This window comes from Acartia tonsa, chromosome 15 (genome assembly GCF_053477335.1).
Source record: "Acartia tonsa isolate MP-2025a chromosome 15, ASM5347733v1, whole genome shotgun sequence".
In the NCBI taxonomy this organism is placed as follows: domain Eukaryota; kingdom Metazoa; phylum Arthropoda; class Copepoda; order Calanoida; family Acartiidae; genus Acartia; species Acartia tonsa.
Window position 1 is genome coordinate 5,123,824 of NC_137274.1, and position 25,155 is coordinate 5,148,978.

A 25,155-nucleotide genomic window follows, 5' to 3' on the forward strand; every position below is an offset into this window, starting at 1 on the left:
CTCATTCCCCCCTTCCTCCCAGATATACAGTAAATTTATATTTTTTTTTCAGATAAAAATTTTGTTGTAAAAATTTAATATTGTAACCTTATTCTAATAATTCCGTAACTTGCAATTAATATTAAACAGACAGAAACAAAATGAATTTGGAAAAAATGAAGGTATAGTATTATTTTTATTACAGTATGGCTTTGAAACAGGTTAATATATCCGCTGGATTAGAACCGGTTCAGTTAGACATACTGAAAACTCGTGTATAGCATCGTATTAGAGACAATTTTCCACGAACTATAAATTTAAAAGATCATATTAATGTCAGATTTAGCCCAGGCCTAAACTTTTCAATTTAATATCCGCGAAAAGCTGTACGATAATTAACTATCTTTTATTTAAGCCAATCATAAGTAGCGACTAAGCGAATCAAAGGCTTTTTGTAATCGTAGAACGAATTAGGGACAGAAAAACCGCCTGTTACCTGTCAATTTCAAGCTTTCAATTTTTATCCACCAAGGGGTTAATTTTGCTTGTCATTTGTATACTTCAATCGACCACTGTCCCTTGAATCTCAAATTAGTTATTTCTCTTATCGTATTATAAACGGCTTTCCGCGGATATAGAATTTACAATTATAAGATTAAAACTAGTTTTTTTAGCCCCGTGGTGCCGAAGGCACCGGCTAAAAAAACTAGTTTTAATCTTATGATTGTACATTTCTATATTCGTAAAAACTGGATATAATACGATGCTAGACATAGTTTTTTCGTATTCATGAGAACCGGTTCCTATCCACCGGATTCAAATGAATACGAGAAATTATATTACAGTTTTTATTATCTTTAGGTTGCTGAGCTCCGCGATGAGTTGGAGAAGCGAGGTCTGGACACAAAGGGAACTAAACCTTTCTTGGTCCAGAGGCTTCAGGTAAACTTGTAGTAGCCACCCACAGGCAAGCAGAGAGGGGACAATGGACTGGAAATTATTTTGTCACCCAAAGTTTTGTTAATCCTGTTCGTTGATTCAAAAACTTTTCAACTACTAAGGGAGGGGGGGGGGGGGGGTTATGCAACCATCTCGTAATCAATGTATAAATGGCACGAATTTCGGTCTAAAATTTTGCATGAGTAATCCTTGGTAGGTCTATTTTCCCTAAATCGAACAAAAAGTTGGAAAAGTTTAGCCGTTTTGGGGCTTTTTTAGGGCAAAATTATCGAAAATAATTCCATTAAACTTTTTAAAAATTTCTAGTATCAGCTTTTTAACAGCTAGAATCGACTAAAAAAGGCTGGTAGACGCTATAAAATGCCAAGAGTATCATTTTTAGACCGAATAATGTAAAACTATCCTTCAAAAAGTTGATTCCGTCGTAATTAATGATGGATTTGCCCTGAAAATAGCCTAAAAACCGACCTAACGGCTGAGCCGCCAGCCGTTACTTTTTCCAACTTTTTATTCGATTTAGGGAAAATAGACCTACCAAGGATTACTCATGCAAAATTTCAGATCGAAATTCGAATTCTAAGTGCCATTTATACATTGATTACGAGATGGTTGCATTAAACCCCCCCCCCCCTTTTTTAACTGCAGAAGGGGTATTGTTTTTAATGTTTGGAACGGATTAATCAATAATTCATTAAAAGACCCCAAAGTTTTGGATAGGTTGGTTTCAAACTAGTAGTGTTAACCTTTCCAACATATAATTTTTTTTTCAAAAGGTTATTTTTTATGCGTTGTAATCAAAATTCATTAAAAGTACCGACCGAAAGTTTTGGATATTTTTTTTCAAAAAATTGTAGGTCAGTTTTTAACTAGTTGTGTTTAAACTTTTCAACCACTTAGTTCAATCTACAGAAAGTGTAGGTACTTTTTACATTTTTATGGTTTTTTTTATCAACTAGGTACCTAATCAAAATTCATTATAAGTACCTACCCAAAGTTTTTTGTTAACAAGAGGCACTGGACAACGAGGGTGGAGGCGCTGTGTCCAAACATTTCAACCACTTATTTTAATATTTTAAATTAATTTTGATTTGTTAGTTTGAAAGGTGTAGGTAGGTAGTGTCCAAACTTTTCAACCACTAATTTTGTTAACAGGAGGCCCTGGACAATGAGGGTGGAGGAGCTGTGGTTGGTGGTGAGGATGGTGGCTCAGCTCCCATGGACCAGGAGGAGGGGGATGCCCAAGAAGATGAGGAGGAAGAAGAGGAAGAACAAGAGGTAAGAATTTTTTTTTTCTTTTGAAGAGTTTGTTAGAGGTCAACTTATAAAACAAAATATGCATATTTTGTTTTATAAGTTGACCTTTAACAATTTTCTAATTTTTACCTGTCCAGAGACCACCTAGAGGCCTGCAGCTTCATGAACCTGGAGGCATATCCAAAAAAAAATCTTAAGACTTGGGGAAATTTATCATATAAGAATTATTTTATCCCTAACAACCTATGCTCTCAGTCCAAAGATAAAGCCTATATACACTATTTACGCAAATTTATTAAAACTTCCCTCCCCCACTTGATGTACATCATCAAAGATGATGCATAAAATTACCCCTTTTGTAGATTATTGGTTGAAATGTTTGAACATTTAATTTAATAAAGCAAACCATCAAAATTTACTTAAATCCCTAAGGTTAAGTCAACGAATAAGAAATCGTTATTATAAACTTTGGGGACTAGTATTATCAACAGCTCCTTTCTTCCTCTTTCTCTGGTTAGATCACTGCCCAGAGTGCCCAATATATGTGTCCGAAAATCAGCAGTTTTTTCTCTGGTAGGGAGGGGACATTGAGCTGTTTATTACACTAGCCCCCCCCCCCCCCCAAAGTTTTATATTCACGTTTTCGTATTCGTTCACTTAACAACTTTTGGTGACTTTTATTAAGTTTAGATTGGTTGGTTCTTTAAGTTGATTGTCTAACCGTTTCAATCGTTTCTAACCCTACGGGGCAATTATTAGGTAACATTTACATAACCAAACAATTAATATACGAAAAGCTACTGTGGAAATAGGACGAAACCCATGAGGTACATGCTTTCCATGATCCTAAACTTATTTTAGGAAGAAATGGAGAACGGCGGTGAATCTGAAGAAGTTGCGGCTCCCATCAAGACTGAGAAAGCTGCAGCCGTCGCTGCTACACCTCCCAAAGCAGCCGCTCAGACCAACGGAGATGTAAGTTTTGAAATACTAGCGGCTTAGCTCCTCTATGGTCAATAGAGGGGGGGGGGGGGTGGTAGTAGACTCTCCACTTTTAATTTTAGTTTTGAAATAAAAAAAGATTCAACTTTATTTAGGGTGCCATTCGTTTCCAGAAGTGTGGAAGTAAGTTCGTAACTTCCAACAAAATAGTCTTAAAATTATTCAGGACCATAAGAAGCTACTTTGTAAAGGGGAACTATATCGGTCCAGTGGTTAGAGATCCTTCGTTACACTGACCGATAGAAAGACTCAGACATTTTGTTACTTTAATATTTTTATGAAAATTATTATTCGTGTAGTTTTTATTTTTACTTTAACCATGTTGAATCGTTTCTTCGTTTTAAATTTTTGCATTGTGAGTTCGGTACATCTTAGTAAGCTCAGAAACCTTTAAAGATCTTCCACGAGAGGGAAGGGACAAGGTATTGGACTGTAAATTACTCTGGTACCCAAAGTTTGTAATTCTCTTATTTTATTCTGAGGCTCAAAAGCATTAGGTACCTAATATTTTTGAATGTTAATTGGTTGATTCTAAAATAAGTGTCCTAACTTTTTAGCCAATAATTTTTATCTTGAGAAGGGGTAATTCTAAGTATCCTCATATGGGATGTAATCAATTTATCGACCATTGTCTTTGTTTAGGTTAAAGATGAGAAGACTGAAGTAAAAACTGAACCAAAATCAGAGGTGAGTCACATGATATAATATTAACGGATCTGTTTAAAACAAGTTAATTTTTGTAAACTTGACTATTTTCTTAATAACGATCCCTAGGACAACAAGGTAGAATATTAAACCTTGTACAAAAAAAAATATGTCTCCAAATTTATACATTTGCAACGCCCCTAGAGGCCTCTACTTGAAGTAGTGGGGATTGAGTTCGTCCTAACCCATTAGTTTGTTCTAGTTTTTTTTAGTAAAAAAATTCTCCCCCATTTTTTTTATTGAGCGGGGGTGATAATTTTAAAGAAGAACCATATCGGTTCAGCGTTTAGAAGGATCTTTTGGTAAAACAGACAGAGATTCTGTTACTTTTTTATAAGGAGTGTCTAACACCCCCCTCCCGCATTAAGGGCCTCCCCTTTAGGGACCTTTATATGCCTCTAGTAGGGGCGTAGTTGCTAATAAAATGGATTATGATTGTTTTGTTATAGAAGAAGCCTGGCAGTGGGGTAAAGAGGAAGTTTGGAGAAATCTCGGCCAACATTGAAGAAATGAAACCATGGACAGTTAGGTAAGCTTTCAGGGGAGGTTAGCTTTCAGGGGATTATTCACAAGAAAAGGGACTTTGCAAGAACGAGGGCAAGTAATGTTACGTACCTGTCGACCCTTTGAAAATTTTGTATTAGTTTTGCCACGGAATGTCTACTATTTTGTAGTTTTCTCACGATAGCAAATATTTTCTCATGAAATACATAATTCATCATAGTATAACATGTATAGGCAGGATTTGCCATAGATAAAAGTAGAAATTTACCCACGGTGACAAATATTATCCCATGATTTAAAATATTTTCTCGTATTCATTTGAATCCGTTGGATAGGAACCGGTTCTACGAAAAAACTATGTCTAGCATCGTATTATATCCAGCTTTCTACGATTATAAAAATGTACAATCATAAGATTAAAACCATTTTTTTTAGTCTGTGCCTTCGGCCCCTCGGGGCTAAAAAAACTGGTTTTAATCTTATAATTGTACATTCTATATCTGCGGAAAGCTGTTTATAATACGATGCGAGTAATAACTATTCTCATGGTAACAAATATTTTCCCACGATAGAAAAGAACTAAATATAATGTTTGTAGGGAGGATGAACCAGAGATGAAGGAAGGATTTGTGTGTCTAGACTGGTACAACTCAGATTTAAACCTCAAGTAAGTGTACCTACTAGGGATGGCAATCCGTATCCGGAATCCGCCCAATTTTTGGCCAATTTTGGAATCCGAATCCGGATCCGGAATCCGTTTTTTAATAGCGGATTCCGGATTCTTAATAGGTAGGCTTAAATTAGTTTTTTCTTTCAACTCCTCCTCTTTGAAGGCAAAGATTTTCATCATTATATATAATATCTTTTAAAATCTGGTTCGATTCTCGGAAGTGAATTATAGAGAACACAAAGAACATTGATTTTTAGGAAACATGTAGCACTTAATTTTAAAAAAAAAAATTTAAAATCCTTTTTAAATATTGCTAGAAAACGGAATCCGGAATCCGCCAAAATTAAGAATCCAAAATCCGCAAGAATCCGCCACTTTTTTTGACGGATTCTTTAAGAATCCGAATCCGGCCCAAAAATTCGACGGATTGCCATCACTAGTACCTACCCTTGGGGATCTTAAGGGATAAGACTATGGACGATAAATTCACATACAACCCCAATGATGATAAATAATATTATCCTTTCTGTAAAAGTTTCGACACTAAGTACTAGTCAGTATGGGATCCTTGGCTGAAGGAGGGTAAAAAGATTTTTAAAATATGTTGTAGTGGGGGAGGGGGAGTTTAGTATGATGGGGAAATTTATTTTAACTACAGAGGGGGGGGGGGTTAAATGAATCTTGTTCAGAATATACACCCCTAAAACTTTAACATGTTTTTTTATTTTGTGTCTCTTTCATTTCTTTTTATTTCTCAAAAAGCATCGCTATTATTAATGGATTTAGGATATACGTTGATATATTGACAGGGGAAAGTTTGTGGTTAATTTAGGTTGCTAATATTGATCTCATTTTAATTATTCGTCAGTTCGTAAATGCAGATGAAAAGGGGAAGAATATGGGTTATCGTGACTTTAGCCAACTGTGAGAATCACTTTCAGATTACAAGAAATCTGGTGCAATATTCGTGTAATAATATATATTTATTATACCTAATTGTTGTTGTCTTCAGGATCCGCCACGATGAATTTTTGTCCGCTATGCCTCTGAACAGAGAGTCATGGAGTTGGGTGTACGCTGGCTGTAGAGCTACATACGGAGTCAAAACTGGCAAGGTTAGTGTGGTATCTCATTCCTATACATGAGAACGGTATATTTATAATTTATATTCATTAGTCGCTACGTAAAATTTGTTTCTTTTCAAATTCAATCTGTGTTTAAATCTGCTGTTTACCAAAAATATTCTTTCGACGCTAGATGGTGTTAGTTATGTCTTCAGCTAATTAATATAAAAATCCACAAAAAGTTTTATTTTTGGCGTTTTCTCTTGGGAGGGTGGTGGTACCCTCCACTAAAATAGCTATAAACCTTCCCAGAACCTATGAGAAGCTACCCTGTTAAGAAGAAGCCGATCGGTTCAGCGGTTAGCAAATCGTTCGGTACATCCAATCAGAAAGAGAGACATCATAGTTCTTAATTATAAGGATTGTAAACATCTGAACGACCATCATCTTGGGTAATGTTGTAGGTGTTCTACGAGGTGAAGTACAACGAGAACATGCGTGTGTACACTGAGATGGATGGCGGACATCTGGATCTGAGAGTTGGATGGTCCTTGGATAATGCTTCTCTAATGCTGGGCGAAAGTAAGTACAATATTTCATTCCAGTATGGCCTCGAATACGATTAATATCCGTTGGATTAGTACCGGTTCACCCAGCCATACTGAAAACTAAGATATTACAGACAATTGTCCGCAAATATTAAATTAAAATCATAAAATTTTGGGTAGGTATTTTTTAAAAATCTTTGTTGATTATTACAAACTACCTATCAAAAATTACTGTTCTAGGGGTTATTTTGGTCATCATAATTAGGGGTTTAAAATTTAAATTCAGGGGGAGGTAGGTTGTGCTAAAATTCCTTAAAGGTGTGAGTTTTAGGGCCTAAAAAACAGAAGTTAAACGATAATATTCACTAAATGTAAATATATAAAAAATTTGGTCTATGGTTCTATTCAATGAGTATTTAGTGAATTTTATCGTTCTACTCCTATTTTAAGCTTTAAAACTCACAACTTTACGGAATTTTAGCACAACCTACCATCATTGTCTGGTTATCTCAGTTTGTTTGTTTGATGGACTTTTTTCTATCTATAATGTGTAGAAAATAGCCTAAAACAGTATCTATCTCAGGCACTGCCAGCTGGTGTTACTAGAGTGCTGATAAGAGCGTGCGCAATTGTTTCAATTTATCACCCAATGTCTTATCCCTTAAGTATCCCTGAAGTATCTGTTTGTCTTATTTATCTGTAGAAAATAGCCTAAAACTAATGTTTGTACATCAGATGCTGTCAGCTGGTGTTACTCAAGTGCTGGTAAGAGGGCGCACATTTGTGTCAATTTATCATTCATTGTCTGATCCCTTAAGATCCCTGAAGTATCTTAGTGTCTGTTTTATCTATTTGCTCGACTTAACTGTCTTATTTATCTGTTGAAAATAGCCTAAAACCATTGTTTTTAACTTAGACGCTGCCAGCTGGTGTTACACATGTGATAATAAGAGGGGGCACAACTCTGTCAATTCATAGTCCATTTTCTTATCCCGTAAGATCCTTGAAGTAACAGTTTGTCTGGTTCGCGGGAATTTTTTCTATCTACTATAATGTGTAGAAAATAGCCTAAAACTGTATCTATCTCAGACACTGCCAGCTGGTGTTACTCAAGTGCTGGTAAGAAAGCGCACAATTCTTTCAATTTATCATCCATTGTCTTATCCCTTAAGATCCCTTAAGTATCTTAGTGTCTGTTTAACCCGCGACCGTGGCTCAACACGTAGCGCATCCGCTCGTCGTCGGGAAGGTGTTAGGTTCGAATCTCGGTCCGACACCGCGTCATAACTAAAGACGTTAAAAATGGTTCCCACTGCTACTATGTCAGATGCGCGACGTAAATAGTTAGAGTGGGGGGAATGCCTTGGCCCAAAACAGGCGCAACTCGTTACCATGCACAGTTAGGACTTCTCAGACAAAGGTCGTGCATCACAGAGAGTTGGTTGTCTGTAATGTACTGTACCAAGGGTATGAGGTGATGGACCAAGAGTCTGGCCTTGAGTTGACAAGTTGACTGTTCAGTCCAGGTGCAACTCACCCATACGACATTAGCATAGTGTCTGTTTTATCTATTTGCTCGACTTCACTGTCTTATCTATCTAGAAAATAGCCTAAAACTGTATCCATCTCAGACACTGCTAGCTGGTGTTACTAGAGTGCTGGTAAGAGGGCGCACATTTGTTTCAATTTATCATCCATTGTCTTATCCCTTAAGATCCCTGAAGTATCTGTTTGTCTTATTTATCTGTAGAAAATAGCCTAAAACTAATGTTTGTACATCAGATGCTGTCAGCTGGTGTTACTCAAGTGCTGGCAAGAAGGCGCATAACTCTGTGTTCGAGGAATACGGAGTCAAGCTGGAGAAGGGAGATGTCTTTGGAGCTGCCCTGGATATGGAAGGTAACAGGAAGGGAGGGGACATTGGGCTGTTTATTCAACCAGTCCCCATAGTTTTATAATAACGTTTTCTTGTTCGTTTAAACTTATTTAGAGACTATAGTGAATGTTGATCGGTCCGTTCATTAAGTTGAGTGTTCGAACTTGATCCTTAAAAGTATAACAGTTAGGTACGATTTCGCATGTGTAGCAACTCTATGATAATTAACAGTATATCCAGACGTCTTATGATATATATTTGTTTGTAACGAATGATCTTCGGTTCTCCTTTACAACGTAGCTTCTCATAGGTCCTGTGAAGGTTTATAGCTTTTACAGGGAAGGATACCACCACCCTCCCAAGAGAAATCGCCAGGGAAAAAATATAACTAGCACTGCCTAGCTGCCATTAAGATTTTTTTTGGGAAAAACGCTGATCTTAACATAAATGCAAAAGAAAACTTTTCACGTGCCCCCTAGAGGCCTCTAGGGGCGTATCTTTGAGTTTAAATAAACTAATAGGCATTTTTAGAATATTTTATTCTAAGTAAGGCATAGTGTCAGGACTGAAAAAAACAACACTATAATTTAAAGGAGTGGTAATTTTATGTATCATAATTGGGGGAGGTTTATATAATATTATCGTCTATTGTGTTATCCCTTAATGTAAGTTGGAGTTGCTATTCTCATTTAGGCATGTTAAAATTGTCCTATCGATTTGAAACTTGTTATGTTTACAGGAGACGACGTCATCATGACTTTCAAGAAGAACGGTGAGGACCAGGGGGAAGCTTTCAAGTTCCCTAAGGCCAATCTTAACGGACAGGCTCTGTTCCCCGCCATTTTAACCAGGTAAAAGAACACGTAGCGCAGCCCCTTATCGTTGGCTTGGGGTGATGGGTTCGAATCCCCGCCAAACTGCGTTACAACACCGACGTTGATAGATTTATCTACTGAATCCTGTATTAACGCCTATTAAGACTGAGACACTACAAGAGTTATTGTCCGTTTGTCCTTCTTTCTGATCGTAGACCTTCGCTTCTATGGATGTTATTGTTCAATGGTTCATTGCTAACATTTTTTTTTATATAAATTATCCAATCAGAGTGCCACAAGGTAGTGTTCTAGGATTAATACTTTTGCTTATATAGGAATAGATTTATTATTACATGGATCTTCCACCAGATTATGATATACCCTAATAAAGAGAGATTTGTTGCTGGCTAAAATTACAATCCCCTCATCCACTCTCTTTACCCCATCAACTCCCCTCATACTATATGAACGAACTGACTAATAAACCTAAATTGACAAGTTTTCCCCTGTCATAATATCCGTGTATATTGTACATATCCATTATTGTAGGAATACCAAGTTCACGGCTGTGTTTGGCAAGGACAAGGATGGCAAAGATGTTGATGCATTCAAACCAATTGAAGGATTTACACAGGTTTGTCGCAAGGAGGGAGTGAGGGGTCATTGGGTTGTTAATTACACTAGTCCCCAACCAAAGTTTTATAGTGACGTTTTCTTATTCGTTGGCTTAACAACTTTGGGGACAATAAATTTTTTATTTTTTATTAAATTTTGATTGGTTGTTTCATTAAGTTTCAAGTTTAAACGTTTAAATCACTAATTATAATTTACAGTTGGGATAATTTTGTGTATCATCATAGGGGATGTACATTGTCTTATCCCTTTAGACCCCATGGGTTGGTGGTGATTTATAAGACCTCTTTAACAGTTTTGTACAGGATGTTTTCCGGGCAGGGAGGGGACATTGGGGTTTACATTTAACTAATACCCAATGTTTTTTACCACATAATCTTTTCGTTGGCTCATGTTGGGTACTTTCATTGAAATCATTGTTACGCTATGGGGAAAATGTGATTTTCACGGCTGCCATTAAAGAAAGACCGATGAAATTTTTATGCTGTATTAATTTAAACATTTTTTGTCTGTCTGTTTGTCGGTCATGCTTTAAAAGATGTAAACTTTAATTCTTAGATGTTTTGCATATTCTCTATTTATCGATTTGAGAACTGAACTCTCTTTGTCATTTCCATGCTTTATCTTGTGCTTCGCTACTTATGGATGTTGTCATCTTTGTTTTTTTAGATTGGTAAGCTTGAAGCTGGAGACCTGGTCCGTGGCAACCCTGGCATTGCCAAGCGTGAAGATTGTGAATTTATCATGATGGTCGGGCTACCAGCTGCTGGAAAATCTACCTGGGCTAAAAAGGTATTTATTATCAGGGACATTGTGCTGGTTATTATACTAGTCCCCAAAGTCTTAAAATAACCTCTTTTGGGAATTTTTTTTCTTAATAAAGTACAAATTTGATTTTTTATCCAAAGAAATCAGGGAGGAAGGGGACATTGGGCTGTTTATTACACTAGTCCCCAAAGTCTTATTATAACGTTTCCTTATTTTTTGTCTCAACATCTTTGGAGACTTTTTTCCTCTAATAATGCAGTAATTCTTGGGGACTTTTTCCCCCTAATAATGCATTAATTCGATTTCTTAATCAAAGTAATCAGGGAGGTAGGGTCAATGGGCTGGTTATCAACTAGTCCCCAAAGTCTTATAACGTTTTCTTGTTTGTTGGAAACTTTTTTTCCCTAATAATTCATGAATTCGATTTTTTATCCAAAGAAATCAGGAAGGAAGGGGACATTGGGCTGTTTATTACACTAGTCCCCAAAGTCTTATTACAACGTTTTCTTATTTTTTGGCTCAACAACTTTGGGGACTTTTTTTCCTCTAATAATGCAGTAATTCGTGGGGACTTTTCCCCCCTAATAACGCATTAATTCGATTTCTTAATCAAAGAAATCAGGAAGGAAGGAGACATTGGGCTGTTTATTACACTAGTTCCAAAAGTCTTATGATAAGGTTTTCTTATTTGTTGCGTTAAAATCTTTTGAATTTTGATTGGTTTACTAATAAAATCAAGTGTCCAAACGTTTCAACAAATTAATGTTTTCTACAGAAGTGATAATTTTGTGTATTATCATTGGGTACATCAATTTATCAGCCATTGTCTTATCCCTGTATAATTAGATTCCTGAGATAATTGTCCTTGTTTCAGTATGTTGCTGAGAACCCAGACAAAAGATTTGAGATCCTGAATGCCTCTGAATATCTGGAGAGAGCCACTCTCTGGGGAGAGTCAAGGAAGAAACACACAGAGGTGATTGGATTTGACACTTTATTGACTTTTTGACTGGTTTATTGACTTTTTTGTTGGGTCATTGTCTTTTTTTGACTGGTTTATTGAATTTTTGGACTTTTTTTGTCTTGCTCAATGACTTTATTTGGTTGTTTACAGGGGTGTATATTCTACATGGGATCCCCTGCTCAGGGGGGGTGAATAAAAAATAAGTGGTTGGAGGGGAAAAAAATTAAAAATCAAGAAAACTGAAAACCTTTTTTCTATTTCCCCCCCCCCCCCCCCCTCCTTGGTGAAAAAACCAAAAAAAATGTGTGGTAGGAGGGATAAAATAAATGAAATATAGAGTTCTTTAAATATTTTTCCATTTTCCCCCCTTCTTGGTGAGAAAAAACTAGGGGGGGAAAAAAATAAAAAAAATTTGTAGCAGAGGAAAAAAAATCTTGTGCAGAATATACACCCCTGGTTGTTTATCGACTTTTCTTTGAATGGACAATTGATTGGTCTATTCACTAGTTTGTTGACTTATTGGATGAGTGAACTGGCCAATAAATGAGATCCATATAAGCAAGCTAAATTGATAACAAATACCCCACTGTATATTTATCCACGTTAACCATATATCCATATTTTTTAGGTAACTTGGGAGAAAGTTAACCACCGGCTGACTAAGGCTATCCAAGATGTTCTTAAAGTTGCCTCACAGCGTAGGAGGAATATTATTCTGGACCAAGTAAGTTTTTTTTTAATATTTGAGGGGGGTGGGGCAGCGGACCCCGTTAAAATTCGGCGTCTTGTACTGTTGGATAGTTAGTTATTTATCGCATCTTATTATAGAAAGTTTATGCGGCTATTAAAATGAAAAAAGATTAAAACCAGTTTCGCACATCCAGGCAAACTAAATTGGTTTTAGCCTTAAAATTTTTCATTTGAAATTTTTGTTGAATTAATTCTTACTTTAAACATTTTTGAGAACAAAATTTCTCAAATTGAAGAACTCTTACTCATTGGAGGTTTCCCCCTCCCCCTACACACACTTATATGAAGTAATATAAAATTAAAACTTATTAAATATTCATGAGGTAATACTTAGGCTTTATTGACATAACTTAATTATGCCTAAATTTCCTAGAAATCAACCTTATAAAAAATCAGATCAAAAGGATAATAATTTATCCTTATTATTATTAATTTGATATGAATCAATAAGCAAAGTTTGAAATACCTATTAGATGGATAGGATAATTGTATTATAAAATTTCTTTTAAAAGCTATATTCAAATAAACCTTCAGACTTTCTGGTAACAAGAATACACATGCTACGCTTTCAAAATTATACCTATTTGTTATATGAATCATAATGCTAAATTTTAAGTTGAAAGGATGATTTTAACATGCCTAAATTTTCGATTAGGACTATCCGTAACGGACAATAATAATAGGAAAGCTTCGCAAAGGAAATTCAGGGATTGGCCAATGGATCTAAAATTCATTTTTCTTGCAATCTTTGACTTTGGGTACTAGAACTTTTCCTACTTTGGTTAATTTTAAAGACTTGGAAGACCAAGAATGCTGCTAAAAAACATTATTTTTAAAGCAGACGAATCTTACTGAACATTACCAACAAAACAAAATAGTTCTTTTTTCTTAGTATGGGTGAAATAAAAGTGAAATTCTACTGTGATAGCTTTGTAATTACCCATTCTAATCAACCCCTGCGCAATCTAAAACAAAAATCAAATAGTTGCATTAAATTCATTTAAACTATAATTTAGTGAATTTCATAATTTTTCCATGTAAAATGGTTTAAGTTATAGTTGCATATATTTTTAAAAATTTCAATTTTCTGTCATGTATTTTAAAATTATCAAGACTCTTGTAATATATGCGTTCTAGACGTTTACTTTCACAAAAATAGTATGACAAGGTGGGGGGTGGGGGAGTTTGTACAGTTATAGGAAATGAAAATTCAGTGTCAAATTTTGCCCTGACCGTTTGGGCTTGTTTTTAAAGTTTTTATTTTTTTTTGGGGGGGGGTTGTCTTTTGCTCCACTAGCCCCTAGAAGGAAAGTCCCAAAATTCAATTTTCAAAGTATTACAGGTAGATCCAATCATATGAGAGTTTACAAAAAGAATTAGGTTGGTAACTATAAAAACAAGTCCAAACGGCCAGGGCAAAATTTGATATTAAATTTTCATTTCCTCCAACTCCTCCCCTTATTTTAGCAATGCTTAAGTATCAAAATACAAAATTCCATTAAAGACTATTTTCTTGAAACTTATGCTTGCAATCATTTTTCTGAAATTAGACAGTTTTGGACGTACCTCAAAAACTGCCTGGTAAAAGTTTTTCATTTCAATTATCTTTATTGCTTACTGATATATTATCATATTCTACAAAAATATTTTAAAGTTTACTACTTTAAGTATCTAAACTTGCTGAATGCACTTCATGCAACTAAAAGAAACTACCAGTTTCTTAATCATACCTTTTATGATCAATTACAGACTATTTCACCAAAATAAGATAGGATAACTTCATGTTAAAGATTTTTATTATATTATTTACATATTTATTTTCTATCAAAATCTAATGTAGATTGCTAAATCTATTATTTTAAAATCTAGTTTTGAAGATACATAGTAATAACTATAAAATCTTTTTACTGCTGAACCAATATGGTTCTCAATTTAAGTGTAGCATCTCATAGGCCCTGGGAAGGTATAAATTATTTTTTGGAGGGTATTAACACCTTCCCAACAGGAAACGCCCCTAGATATAATTGACCTCCCATTTTTTTTCAATAAATGAATGAATGAGTGAGGGAAGGGGTTGATTTTCTTCCCCCAAGGGCCTCTAGTAATACAGCTGTTAGTTATTTATTTAATGTGTTGGTGATAAAATGTAAAAAACTTTGTAATATATTTATAAAGATAACATAGCCTAAGTGAACCTTTACAACTTAAAATAGTGTTTAATGAGAAGACCTATTGTGACAATCAATAAAAACATTATGAATTTTCTAGTGATATTTTTCAGGGAGTTGGGACATTTTAAACCCCCCCCCCCCCTTATAAAAAGGTTCATCTCAATTGAGAATTATTAATACCTACCCATCATTGAAGCAATTCACTATATTATTTGCTTTGTAACAGTTATGAAAAGTGTCCTGGAGACTTTTTTTTATGATCTCTCTAACTAAAAGCCCATATTTAATCACTTTAAAGTTTATCATGTAATCATTAGAATACTAACCAATGATTGGACTGACAGGGAGGGAAGGTTCATTGGACTGTATATTACACTGGTACCCAAAATTTTATATCTTTGTTATATTATCCCTTGGCTGCAAACCTTGTTTATTTTTGATGGGTTGGTTTCAAACTAGTTTTGTATTGTCCAAACTTTTCATCCAATAATTTTAATATAAAGTAGGTTTATCTTTAAGTTGAAACCAACTAATCAAATTTTAACTAAATTCCTACAGTTTTGGATCAATCAAATAAGATACCTAAGTGTTATAAAATTTTTGGGTGCTTGTGTAATTTATAACCAAATGCCTCCTCTCTGTATTGTATGCTGAGGTAATTTGAAAATTTTGGGTACTAAATATGAAATTATTTTGTTCCCTTTTTTTAGGTGACTCACCAACGGAACCTAATCAACTCATATGGCCGTATTATCCATAATTATTATATCCATTATTATAATTTCATAAATTACAATTTCAAAATATATTCATAAAGGTTTCTTGAAAGGCTATACTTGATATCTAGAGGCTTGGATATCAAAAAAATTAACACACTCAATACTACACTATGATTATAAGAGGTCCAGAAAGTGTTTTGATATAGTTGATAAAAACATTCTAAATCATCCAGAGGACCTTGCATGATATATTCCAATTCTAGCTGAGGTCTAGCTAGCTATCATCACCATACCATAATAGCAAGAGGACAGAACAAAAATGCTATTAAATAGAGGTCTGTATTTGCCTAAATTTTCAAGCAATAATTGGTTGAAATATGCCACAACCGTCACCGCATCTCCTCCTGAACCCCATCTGCCACTTAAACCAGCCCCACCACCCTCCCACCTCACCGCCATCCCAAATATGCACTTCTGGCTGGAGAGCACCCATTCCACCACCACCGCGGAGCCCCCCATCCACCTGTGAGAGGAGTGTGGAGCAGTTTATTATGATCAGGTTGATTAGGTAATATGTACAATAAGGGTTATAAGTTAACTTAAAAGTTCTAGGTTGAATAAAAGGAAACCTTATATTATTTTATACAAAAAAATTGCATTTAAAAACCTAAGAAAGTTTAATTTAAATTTATTTGTAAAGACGACATTTGAATTTGAATAACTAAACCAACAAATGAGAGCATGAGAATAACCAATCACAATGCTTGAAACTTACAGCCGTCAGAAATACATAAACAATACATACACCCAATAATGGACGCTTCATAGCAGGCATAGGTATAACCAGGGAGGGTGGGGACATCAGATTGTAAATTAAAATTGTACCTAAAGTTATATTTTGTTCATCGAAAACTTTAGTTACTTTGGATTTTTTATTATTTAGAATCCAATTACAGGTGTCCAAACTTTACATTGATGTCCATTATCTTCATTTTAATCTTTTTTGATTTGTTGTGTCTAAACTTTTCAACCATCTATTTTAATATACAAAAGTAGTAATTCTGTTTATCACAGCTGCTATGAATTATCAGATTTTATACTAATGTGTACTTGTGTTGAGTGTATTGCCAAAGTTAGAAATATTTTAGTGAAAAAAATGTGTATCTTATACAATCAAGAAATTGCTATTTTCATTTCATCATTTACATTATTTATTTATAATAGCTTTGCTATAAATGACCATGAAAAAAATTGTTGCTAGTATTATTATTGTTATTTTAGTCTCTGAACCGTACTCAGAACACCACAAAAGCCTAAAAAAGATGTTTTAATTCTTCTATATTTTTAATGCCTTTTCCACCAATTCATAAAGATGGTCAATATTTTCACGTATTTTTATAAAGTTGTGTGCACTCATTTAGTCAAATGCGCTTATTAAGTCAAACTACTATTAATGATTACTATTTCATATAAATAAATTTGGTCACAATTAACAGTTTTGAGCAAGTGATTCTAAGCATCTTCCAGCTTTGACCCATAGTATTTTTTTAATATATATACTAGGTTTATGTTTAATATTTGCTTTATCAACAAAAAAGTTAGGTTTCACCATGGTTTTATATGAAAAAAACTTTGAAATGTTAAACATTGTTTGGTGCAATATCATCGAATGTTTTGATGAGTTCAAACTTTTTTTTAAAGCTTTGACACAAAATAAGTTATTGGGATTAAAAATGTATATTTAGAAAAAGGGTTGGTAACTTGTAAACAGTTAAATTAATGTACTTTTGCAATTTACAACATTTGATGCTTTTCTGTAGTGTTTTTATTTTGTCCTTTGAACTCAACAAAGCATTTGATGATATTGCTTTAAAAATTGCTTTACATTTCAAACTTTTTTTCATATAAAACCATGGTGAAACCTAACTTTTTTGTCGATAAAGCAAATATTAAACATAAACCTAATATATTCACTAAAAAAATACTATGGGTCAATGCTGGAAGATGCTTAGAATCACTTGCTCTTGTTCGTGGATAGTCCTCTTTATATATAGTTTGCCAAAAATTGGTTTTAACAGTTTTAAACATTTTTGATTGAGCTTATTCAATCTAGGAAATTACGACATCTGCATTCTGTTATTTGTATGTCCACACGTCCGTCTGACCATCCAAGAAAGCAAAAAAAAAACTACAATTATAGAATCGTCTAATCAAGTCTTTACTTGCTTATTTTCTTATGGACGTCCGTCAAAGCTACTTATAAACGTGTTTTTTATTTTTTATTTTGAGGTCATTTTAGAGGAGTTGTAAGTTATAAGTTTCAGGAAATAAGTTCTATATTTTCATTGTTTGTATGTTTTTTTTACGAAAGGATAGTAATCTTTTTTCATCCAGGGAGGGAGGGCACATTGGGCTCTTTATTATTCGTTGTCTTAACAATCTTATGGACTTGAGGTGAATTTTAGTTGGTTGGTTAAAAGTATCCTTACATTTCAACCACTAAATGTAATCTATAGAAAGAGTAATTTTGTGTATCATCCTTTGGGATGTACATTAATTTATCGGCCATTGTCTTATCCTTTTAGATATATGACTGAAACATACAAATCTTATGTTTATGTTTATCATATTTCATCCCAGTGCACGTGGAAGCAAGTCATTGACCTTAAGTTCAAGACTTTAAAAAAAAACAAGGATGACAACATTCATAAAAGCAAAGTTCTAATATCTGAAGGAAGGATAAACTAACAATAACTCTTACATATTTAGTTAAGCAAAATTGCTTAAATATAACACAAATTTTATTTTTAGGATTTGATTAAAGAGATGCCTCATTTAAAATATTATTCCTTAGAATCATTATTAAAAAAATCAGATGAAAAGGATTTTTATGAAAATTATGAAATTGATACAAAATTCTAACATATATAAATAATGAAAAGAGCTAACTGTTACGTACGGGCAGACCGACCCTAATAATAGAAAAGCTACGCTTTTAAAAGTGTATTAAATGGTTTTAAACACTATCTTATAGTAATAGAATTGCTCTATATGGGTTGTCAAACAAAATAGTCTGTCTTAATAAATATCTTACATTATATTTCTATATATTCTAATGAAACCAGTGACATTATTTATGGATTAAATAAAAATTCTAGAAGGCTTCTGTATCTAATTATAGTTGAATTATTATATATAGCTGAAATACTTACAAAAATCTGAACACATTCTAACCAATAATATGGTCGCATTGATCCTTCATCGTTTTCTTATTTAAGATAGACAGCTGAAATTTTTATCGAAGACTTCCGAGACATATGCACATGTAGTCTATACATTTTGTCTGTCTGTCTGTCTGTCTGTCTGTCATGCATCAAAAGATACTTGAAACTTTTTTTATCTTGTGGACAAACGTGTAAATATTATTATTCCAGCTGCTAATTAAAATAGACGGCTGAAATTTTAATGAAGACTTCTTGTATGAAGTATGCGTTTCATAATTCATTTGGTCCATCGGTCGTTCATCTGTCATGATTCAAAAGAAAAACTTATTTATATTTTTATCTTGTAGACCAAGTGTAAATATGTTTTTCTCTGCTATTAATTAAGATAGACGGTCGAAATTTTTACTCCCTTTACCACCAATGAGCATGCGTTTTATGATTCATTTGGTCCGTCCGTCACACATGCTTTAAAGATCTAACATATTATTTTTATTGAAGATAGACATCTAAAATTAATTTTCTCGTATTCATTCGAATCCGGTGGATAGGAACCGGTTCTCATCCATACGAAAAAACTATGTCTAGCATCGTATTATATCCAGCTTTCTACGAATATAGAAATGTACAATCATAAGATTAAAACTAGTTTTTTTAGCCGGTGACTTCGTCACCTCTGGGCTAAAAAAACTAGTTTTAATCTTAAAATTGTACATTATATATCCGCGGAAAGCCGTTTATAATACGATGCGAGAAATAACTATTAAATACTTAACATGTGCGCATCTAGTCTACACATTTTTGTCAGTCAGACATGTTTAAAAAGAAACTAAAACCCTTTTTTGTAGACAAACGTGTAAATATTATATCCTTGGGTGCTTTTTAAATTATACCTCTGGAATTTTTTGTGAAGATTTCTTGTACCAATGGGCAAGCAGTTAATAATTCATTGGTCCATCAGTCAGTCAGTCAGAAACAAAAACTTATTAATATTATTTTCTTGTAGACAAACGTATAAATATTATTTTCTCTGATGCTAATTAAGATACCTATACATCTAAAATTTGCAGTTTATATTTTATTTAATCTGTAGGTCTGTCATGATTCAAAAGAATCAAAAACTTATTTAAATTTTTTTTTGTAGACGAACGTGTATGTGGACGCTCAGGTGCGTAAGGCCCGCCCTTTCCAGCAGTTCAAGCGTAAGTGCGTGGTGGTGGTCCCCACTACCGAAGAATGGGAGCGTAGGAAGACCCTGCAGAAAGAATCCGAGGACGCCACCATCCCCGATGATGCTATGGGAGAAATGAAAGGTGAGGATTGTTTTTGGTCGTCTTTTATCCTATTATATAAAGTCGTAAGCCCTTTGACTGTAACCGATATGGTCCTCCTTTACAGTAAAGTATCTTATAGGTCCAAGGAAGGTTTTAGGCTATTGATGTCTGTCCGTCTGTCCCTTAAGATCTCGGTAACCACTAAACCGATCGGATTTCACTCTTCAGGGTATAAACCTATTGGTCTTGTAGTGGTTTTAAGCTATTTTCTTGGGGGGTGGGACACTCCCAACCTCCCCCAAAACAAAAAATCCCCCCCCCCATTTTTCTTGGGGCAAAGCCCCTAGAGGCTAGGGGCGAAGCCACTAGTCTATAATACAAAGTAGCTGTCCCTTAAGCTGTCCGTCTGTCCCTTAAGATCTCGGTAACCATTGAACCGATCGGATTTTACTCTTCAGGGTATAAACCTATTGGTCCTGTGGTGGTTTTAAGCTATATTCTTGGGGGGTGGGACACCCCCAACCTCCCAAAAACAAAAAATCCCCCCCCCCCCATTTTTTTAAAGAATTTGCTGAAGATTTCCTTGGTCCTTTAACGAATTTCGCATTAATTTTTTTTTAAATCACCTCTTGGGGCAAAGCCCCTAGAGGCTAGGGGCGAATCCGCTAGTTATTATATAAAGCAGTAAGGTTTTTTTTTATGAAGCTTAACATTTCGATAACTACTGAACCAAATGAAATCTTCCTTTAAAGAAGCTACAGTAACATAGGCCATGGGATAGTTTTAGGCTAATTATTTTTAAAGAGAGGGGTATGTTTCTGGTATAATCCGTAAAGGTGTGTGTGTTTAAGGCTTAAAAATAGTAGTAGAATGATAATATTCACTAAATATGTGTGTTTCTTATTGTAAAGAACTAAAGACAAAAAAAAATTAAAAAGGTAACGTACATTTTTATGTATAAGATAAAATGTTCATTTTTTGTGTGGAGAGCATTAAATGGCGTTTTCCTCTTTTGAAAATTTGAGGTTTTAGGCTAGGGAGCCGAGCGCTGCGGCTAGGCTGGCAAGGGGGCCGAGCGCTGCGGCCAGAGTTCATATTTCTGTCAGGGGGGGGGGGGGTACTCAAATTTTCAAAATTGAAAAAAAAATTAGATATACACTTTACTTGTGATGTCGGTCTGTGGGTCATGCTTTAAAAGACGCATATATACATATGTTGATAAAAGGTTGCGTGATAATTTTTTTATTTTCTCTTCAGCCAACATCTCCTTCTTGCTGGAGGACAACATGAAGGATTACTTTGACGAGCTGGTATTCCCCGAGCTGGACAGAGAGGCAGCACAACAGCTTCTAGAGACTTACAACAAGGTAGATACATGGATAGTTATATAGATAGATACAGATGGATAGATAGTTAGATTGACAAACAGATAGATGGATAGAAAGATAGACAGAAGACTAGTTTAACAGATAGATGGATAGACCTTCTGCTTGTGGAAAATAATTGATATAAAAGCAGAAAGAGAATAGTTCATAGTAATTAACCTCTAGGAACCACATTTTAAAATGTTTTAGTAGAGATCTGTTTATGTTGAATCATCATTGATATAAAAGCATTCCTAGTACTAAACCTTGAGGGACCCCATTTTATAAAAACTTTTTTTATTTCACAGGAAGCCCGTGACGCCGGTTTTGGTAAGAAGCATGAGCAGTATCAGAAAGAGTGGGAGCAGAACAAGAAGATGCGCGGTATGGGAGGCCGTGGCGGTGGCAGATTTATGCGCGGCGGAGGCGGCGCTGGCTTTGGAAATGGCGGCAAATTTGGCGGAGGCCGCGGCGGAGCTGGTAAGCGGTTTTATTTGTAGCTTTGGGGCGAGAGGGGGGTGCATTATATGTTTTTTTGCATTGTTTTAAGAATAAATGTAATAATTATAGATGCATAACCCAGACAATTACCTGGCCCCCAGTTTTGGGGACCTTTTTCGTCTGCTAGCGAATTGTTTCCTGCTATTTTGTCCTAGTTATTGGCTGATATTCAAAATGCCAATTATAAGTAGGCACAGGGTCCACGGGGTGGGGACTGATTAAAATCAACTCTAACCAACGTCTGAATTTTTAAAAAGAAATATATCCTCTGAATTTGGAGGGGAGGGGCAGTCATAGTTAATTTTAAAGTTGCCTCCCTCCGCCTAAGATAAATAACCACTGAAACATTAAATATCATTCTCGTATTCATTTGAATCCGGTGGATAGGAACCGGTTCTCATGAATACGAAAATCCGCGGAAAGCCGTTTATAATACGATACGAGAAATAACTATTACTGTATGGCTTCGAAACCGATTAATGTCCGCAGGATTAGAACCGGTCCTAAATCATGCTGAAATGTCATTTTTTGTTAAGCTGAGCCTTTAGCCCCTCGGGACCAACAAATCTGTTTTTATTTTAATATCCGCGGTTAAGTGTCCTTAATACATTGCGATAATAGTTATTTCTCGTATCGTATTATAAACGGCTTTCCGCGGATATAGAATGTACAATTATAAGATTAAAACCAATTTTTTTAGCCCCGTGGTGCCGAAGGCACCGGCTAAAAAAACTAGATTTAATCTTATGATTGTACATTTCTATATTCGTAGAAAGCTGGATATAATACGATGCTAGACATAGTTTTTTCGTATGGATGAGAACCGGTTCCTATCCACCGGATTCGAATGAATACGAGAAACAACTAGCTTCTTATTTATTAAGTTGTTGGTTATAACCATATTGTTTTAGGAATGGGTGGTGGATTCAGAGGTGGCCGTCCCAACCAAGGATTTGGCGGCGGAATGAGACAAGGCTTCGGCGGTGGATATGGCGGCGGCGCTTATGGAGCGGCTGGCGGCGGTTTCGGCAACTTCCGTGGTGGTTATGGCGGTGCTGGGGGATATGGCGGCGGCAGCTGGGCCGCTTACGGGTACGGCGGCGGTAACCAAGGCGGATACGGCGGACAGGGCGGGTATGGCGCTAACTATCCCGGCAATAGAAATTGGGGCGGATGGAACTAAATTATTTCAAATCATTTTTTTTTTGTTATTTTTTTGAATAATAATAGTAATAAATTAAGTTTTTTTCTGTTTAACTTAAAAATACAATTTTCGTTTTAGATAAAGAAAAACTTAATTTTTAGTAATGATTATATATAATATTATTCATATTTACCTCATTAAATTAAATTTTAAAGAAAAAAAGTCTTTGAAGCAATTTTTAAATTTTCTTCTTTAAATTCTTTATGCTAAAATTTTTTTTTTATTTGAACTAAAATAAATACATAGACTGAACTAAAACGCAAAATATATTCCAGTATGGCTTCAAAACTGAGTAATATCCGCTGGATAAGAACCGGTCATCAGTCATACTGAAAAATCATGTATAGCATCGTATTACAGACAATTTTCCTAATAAAAGAAAAGATTAACACCAGTTTCAATCTTTTAATTTTATCTTAAAATCCGCGGAATGTTGTCTAAAAATACGATGCGATAAATAACCAATATTTGATGTTATTTATAATTTTCTCTTTTTTTTGACATTTTTATTTGTTATTTTTATATTTACAATTTGTTTTGCATTTTTTCTAAGTGAAAACTATTTTTTAACACCTATAAACTAAATAAAATTCCACTAAAAATTAATAAAGGTACAAAATATTGTTTAAAAATATATTTTGCGATATCACATAAGCATTTTTTTACACATTTAATCTCTTTAAAATTCTGGTTTTTTTTTGTAAATAAAAAGTAACAATTTCATTAAGGACCTTTTTTCCCATGGCCGATAAATATACTTATATCCCCAACAATGATGCATAAAATTACCACTTCTATAGAATACAGTTCGTGGTTAAAACGTTTGGATACACAACTTAAGAAACTAATAATAAAAGTTTCTAAAGTTGTGGAGCCAACAAATAAGAGAACTTTATTTTACGTTGGGGACTAGATAACAGCCCATTGTCCCCTCCCTTCCTTATAAGCTGGTGTTAAAAAAGGGCCATAATGGCTTCCCCCCCCCCCTCCTCTGACATTACCTTCACATTGTATAAACTAACTAAGTATTGTACCATAACTGTTTTTCATGTCATTAAACCTTATTTCTCAACAAATTTGTTTATTTCTAAGATCAAAGCTTTTCTATAATTAGACGTCCTATACGTAAGCCTATGGTTTACCCTAGATTCTCGACTTGGGCTCACTAAATCTGACCTCAGCCCATCTTTAGTTGAGATAGACTTCTCTAACTCAAGTTAGACACTAAAAAAGACTCGGCAGAACTCTGGCAAAGTGAAGTTTGTCGGATTTCAGAGGACTAAATCATATAAAAACAAGGATGACAACATCCATAAAAGCAAAGCACTGAAACGGTAGGACAAACAGACATTAACACTTACATAGTTTCAGAACTGAATAATCAGAATATAAATGTATAAGAGTCGAAGAAAAATTGAAATTTTTTGAAAAACTGCTTGATACAGGATAATGTTTATGGACGACATACTTAAATTTTTTGGACTTCATTATAGAGTTGCTTCTCTTATAACATTATACTTTGTTGTCCCAGGAATCAACATACCAAAAATCAGATCAAATACAAATTTGTTTAAAAAGTAAAATAAATCAACATGTTAAAAATGGACGTACGGACATTCTTGTATCATACGGTTGCTACGCTTTCTAAATCGTGCCTAAAAACTACTAAAGGAATTACCATGCAAAGTTTGAAGTCATGAGGACAATTCTAACATGCCTAAATTAACGAAAAAAGCTATCCATCTGTAACGGACGGACCGACCCTAATAATAGAAAAGCTTATCTTTCAAAAATTCAACTTCGGAGATTGGTTTTTGAGAAAGAATGCCGCGTTTTTCCGGCATTTTTTAGACATTGATTGATTGAACGAAGACGATATCGTCTTCGTTCAATCAATCATTATTATGTAAATGCCAACAGAGTATACAACTAAAGAATTCATAATTTTCAAATTAATATTTTAGTCATTTGTATAATGTCTAATACAGCTCTAAAAAGATGCATTAATTAATATGCAGCAAAAATATATTTAAGATAATTTGTTTTTCTTCTATGAAAGCCCTACCAACAAAAGCGAAATAATTAAATAAATAGTTGTATACTCTGTTTATTCGACATGTCTAAAAAATGTCAAAAAAACGCGGCATTCTTTTTTCAAACACCCATCTCGGGGGCCTGTATGGAACCTTGAAACTCGGTTTAGCCTATA

At 34.6% G+C, this 25,155-nt stretch overlaps 1 protein-coding gene across 1 annotated transcript; it reads left to right on the top strand.

Annotated features, from left to right (window-relative positions):
• Positions 1 to 24,022, top strand: LOC145307693 (heterogeneous nuclear ribonucleoprotein U-like protein 1). The gene is made up of 19 exons (XM_080150191.1): positions 1 to 161; positions 841 to 921; positions 2,092 to 2,214; positions 3,055 to 3,168; positions 3,838 to 3,882; positions 4,350 to 4,429; positions 5,003 to 5,071; positions 6,087 to 6,189; positions 6,603 to 6,720; positions 8,469 to 8,585; positions 9,302 to 9,413; positions 9,927 to 10,011; positions 10,680 to 10,802; positions 11,653 to 11,754; positions 12,371 to 12,466; positions 19,748 to 19,916; positions 21,135 to 21,244; positions 21,550 to 21,721; positions 22,654 to 24,022. The coding sequence occupies exons 1-19, from the start codon at positions 141 to 143 to the stop codon at positions 22,923 to 22,925; spliced, it is 2,112 nt and encodes a 703-aa protein (XP_080006317.1). The 5' UTR covers positions 1 to 140; the 3' UTR covers positions 22,926 to 24,022.
• The last annotated feature ends 1,133 nt before the right edge of the window (positions 24,023 to 25,155 follow it).

Bases quoted from the DNA above. Each gene is read 5' to 3' on its own strand.
- LOC145307693 (XM_080150191.1), top strand. From the start codon at position 141: ATGAATTTGGAAAAAATGAAG. The intron at 10,803-11,652 runs GTATTTATTATC...TCCTTGTTTCAG, and splicing joins AATCTACCTGGGCTAAAAAG to TATGTTGCTGAGAACCCAGA. The intron at 21,245-21,549 runs GTAGATACATGG...TTTATTTCACAG, and splicing joins TTCTAGAGACTTACAACAAG to GAAGCCCGTGACGCCGGTTT.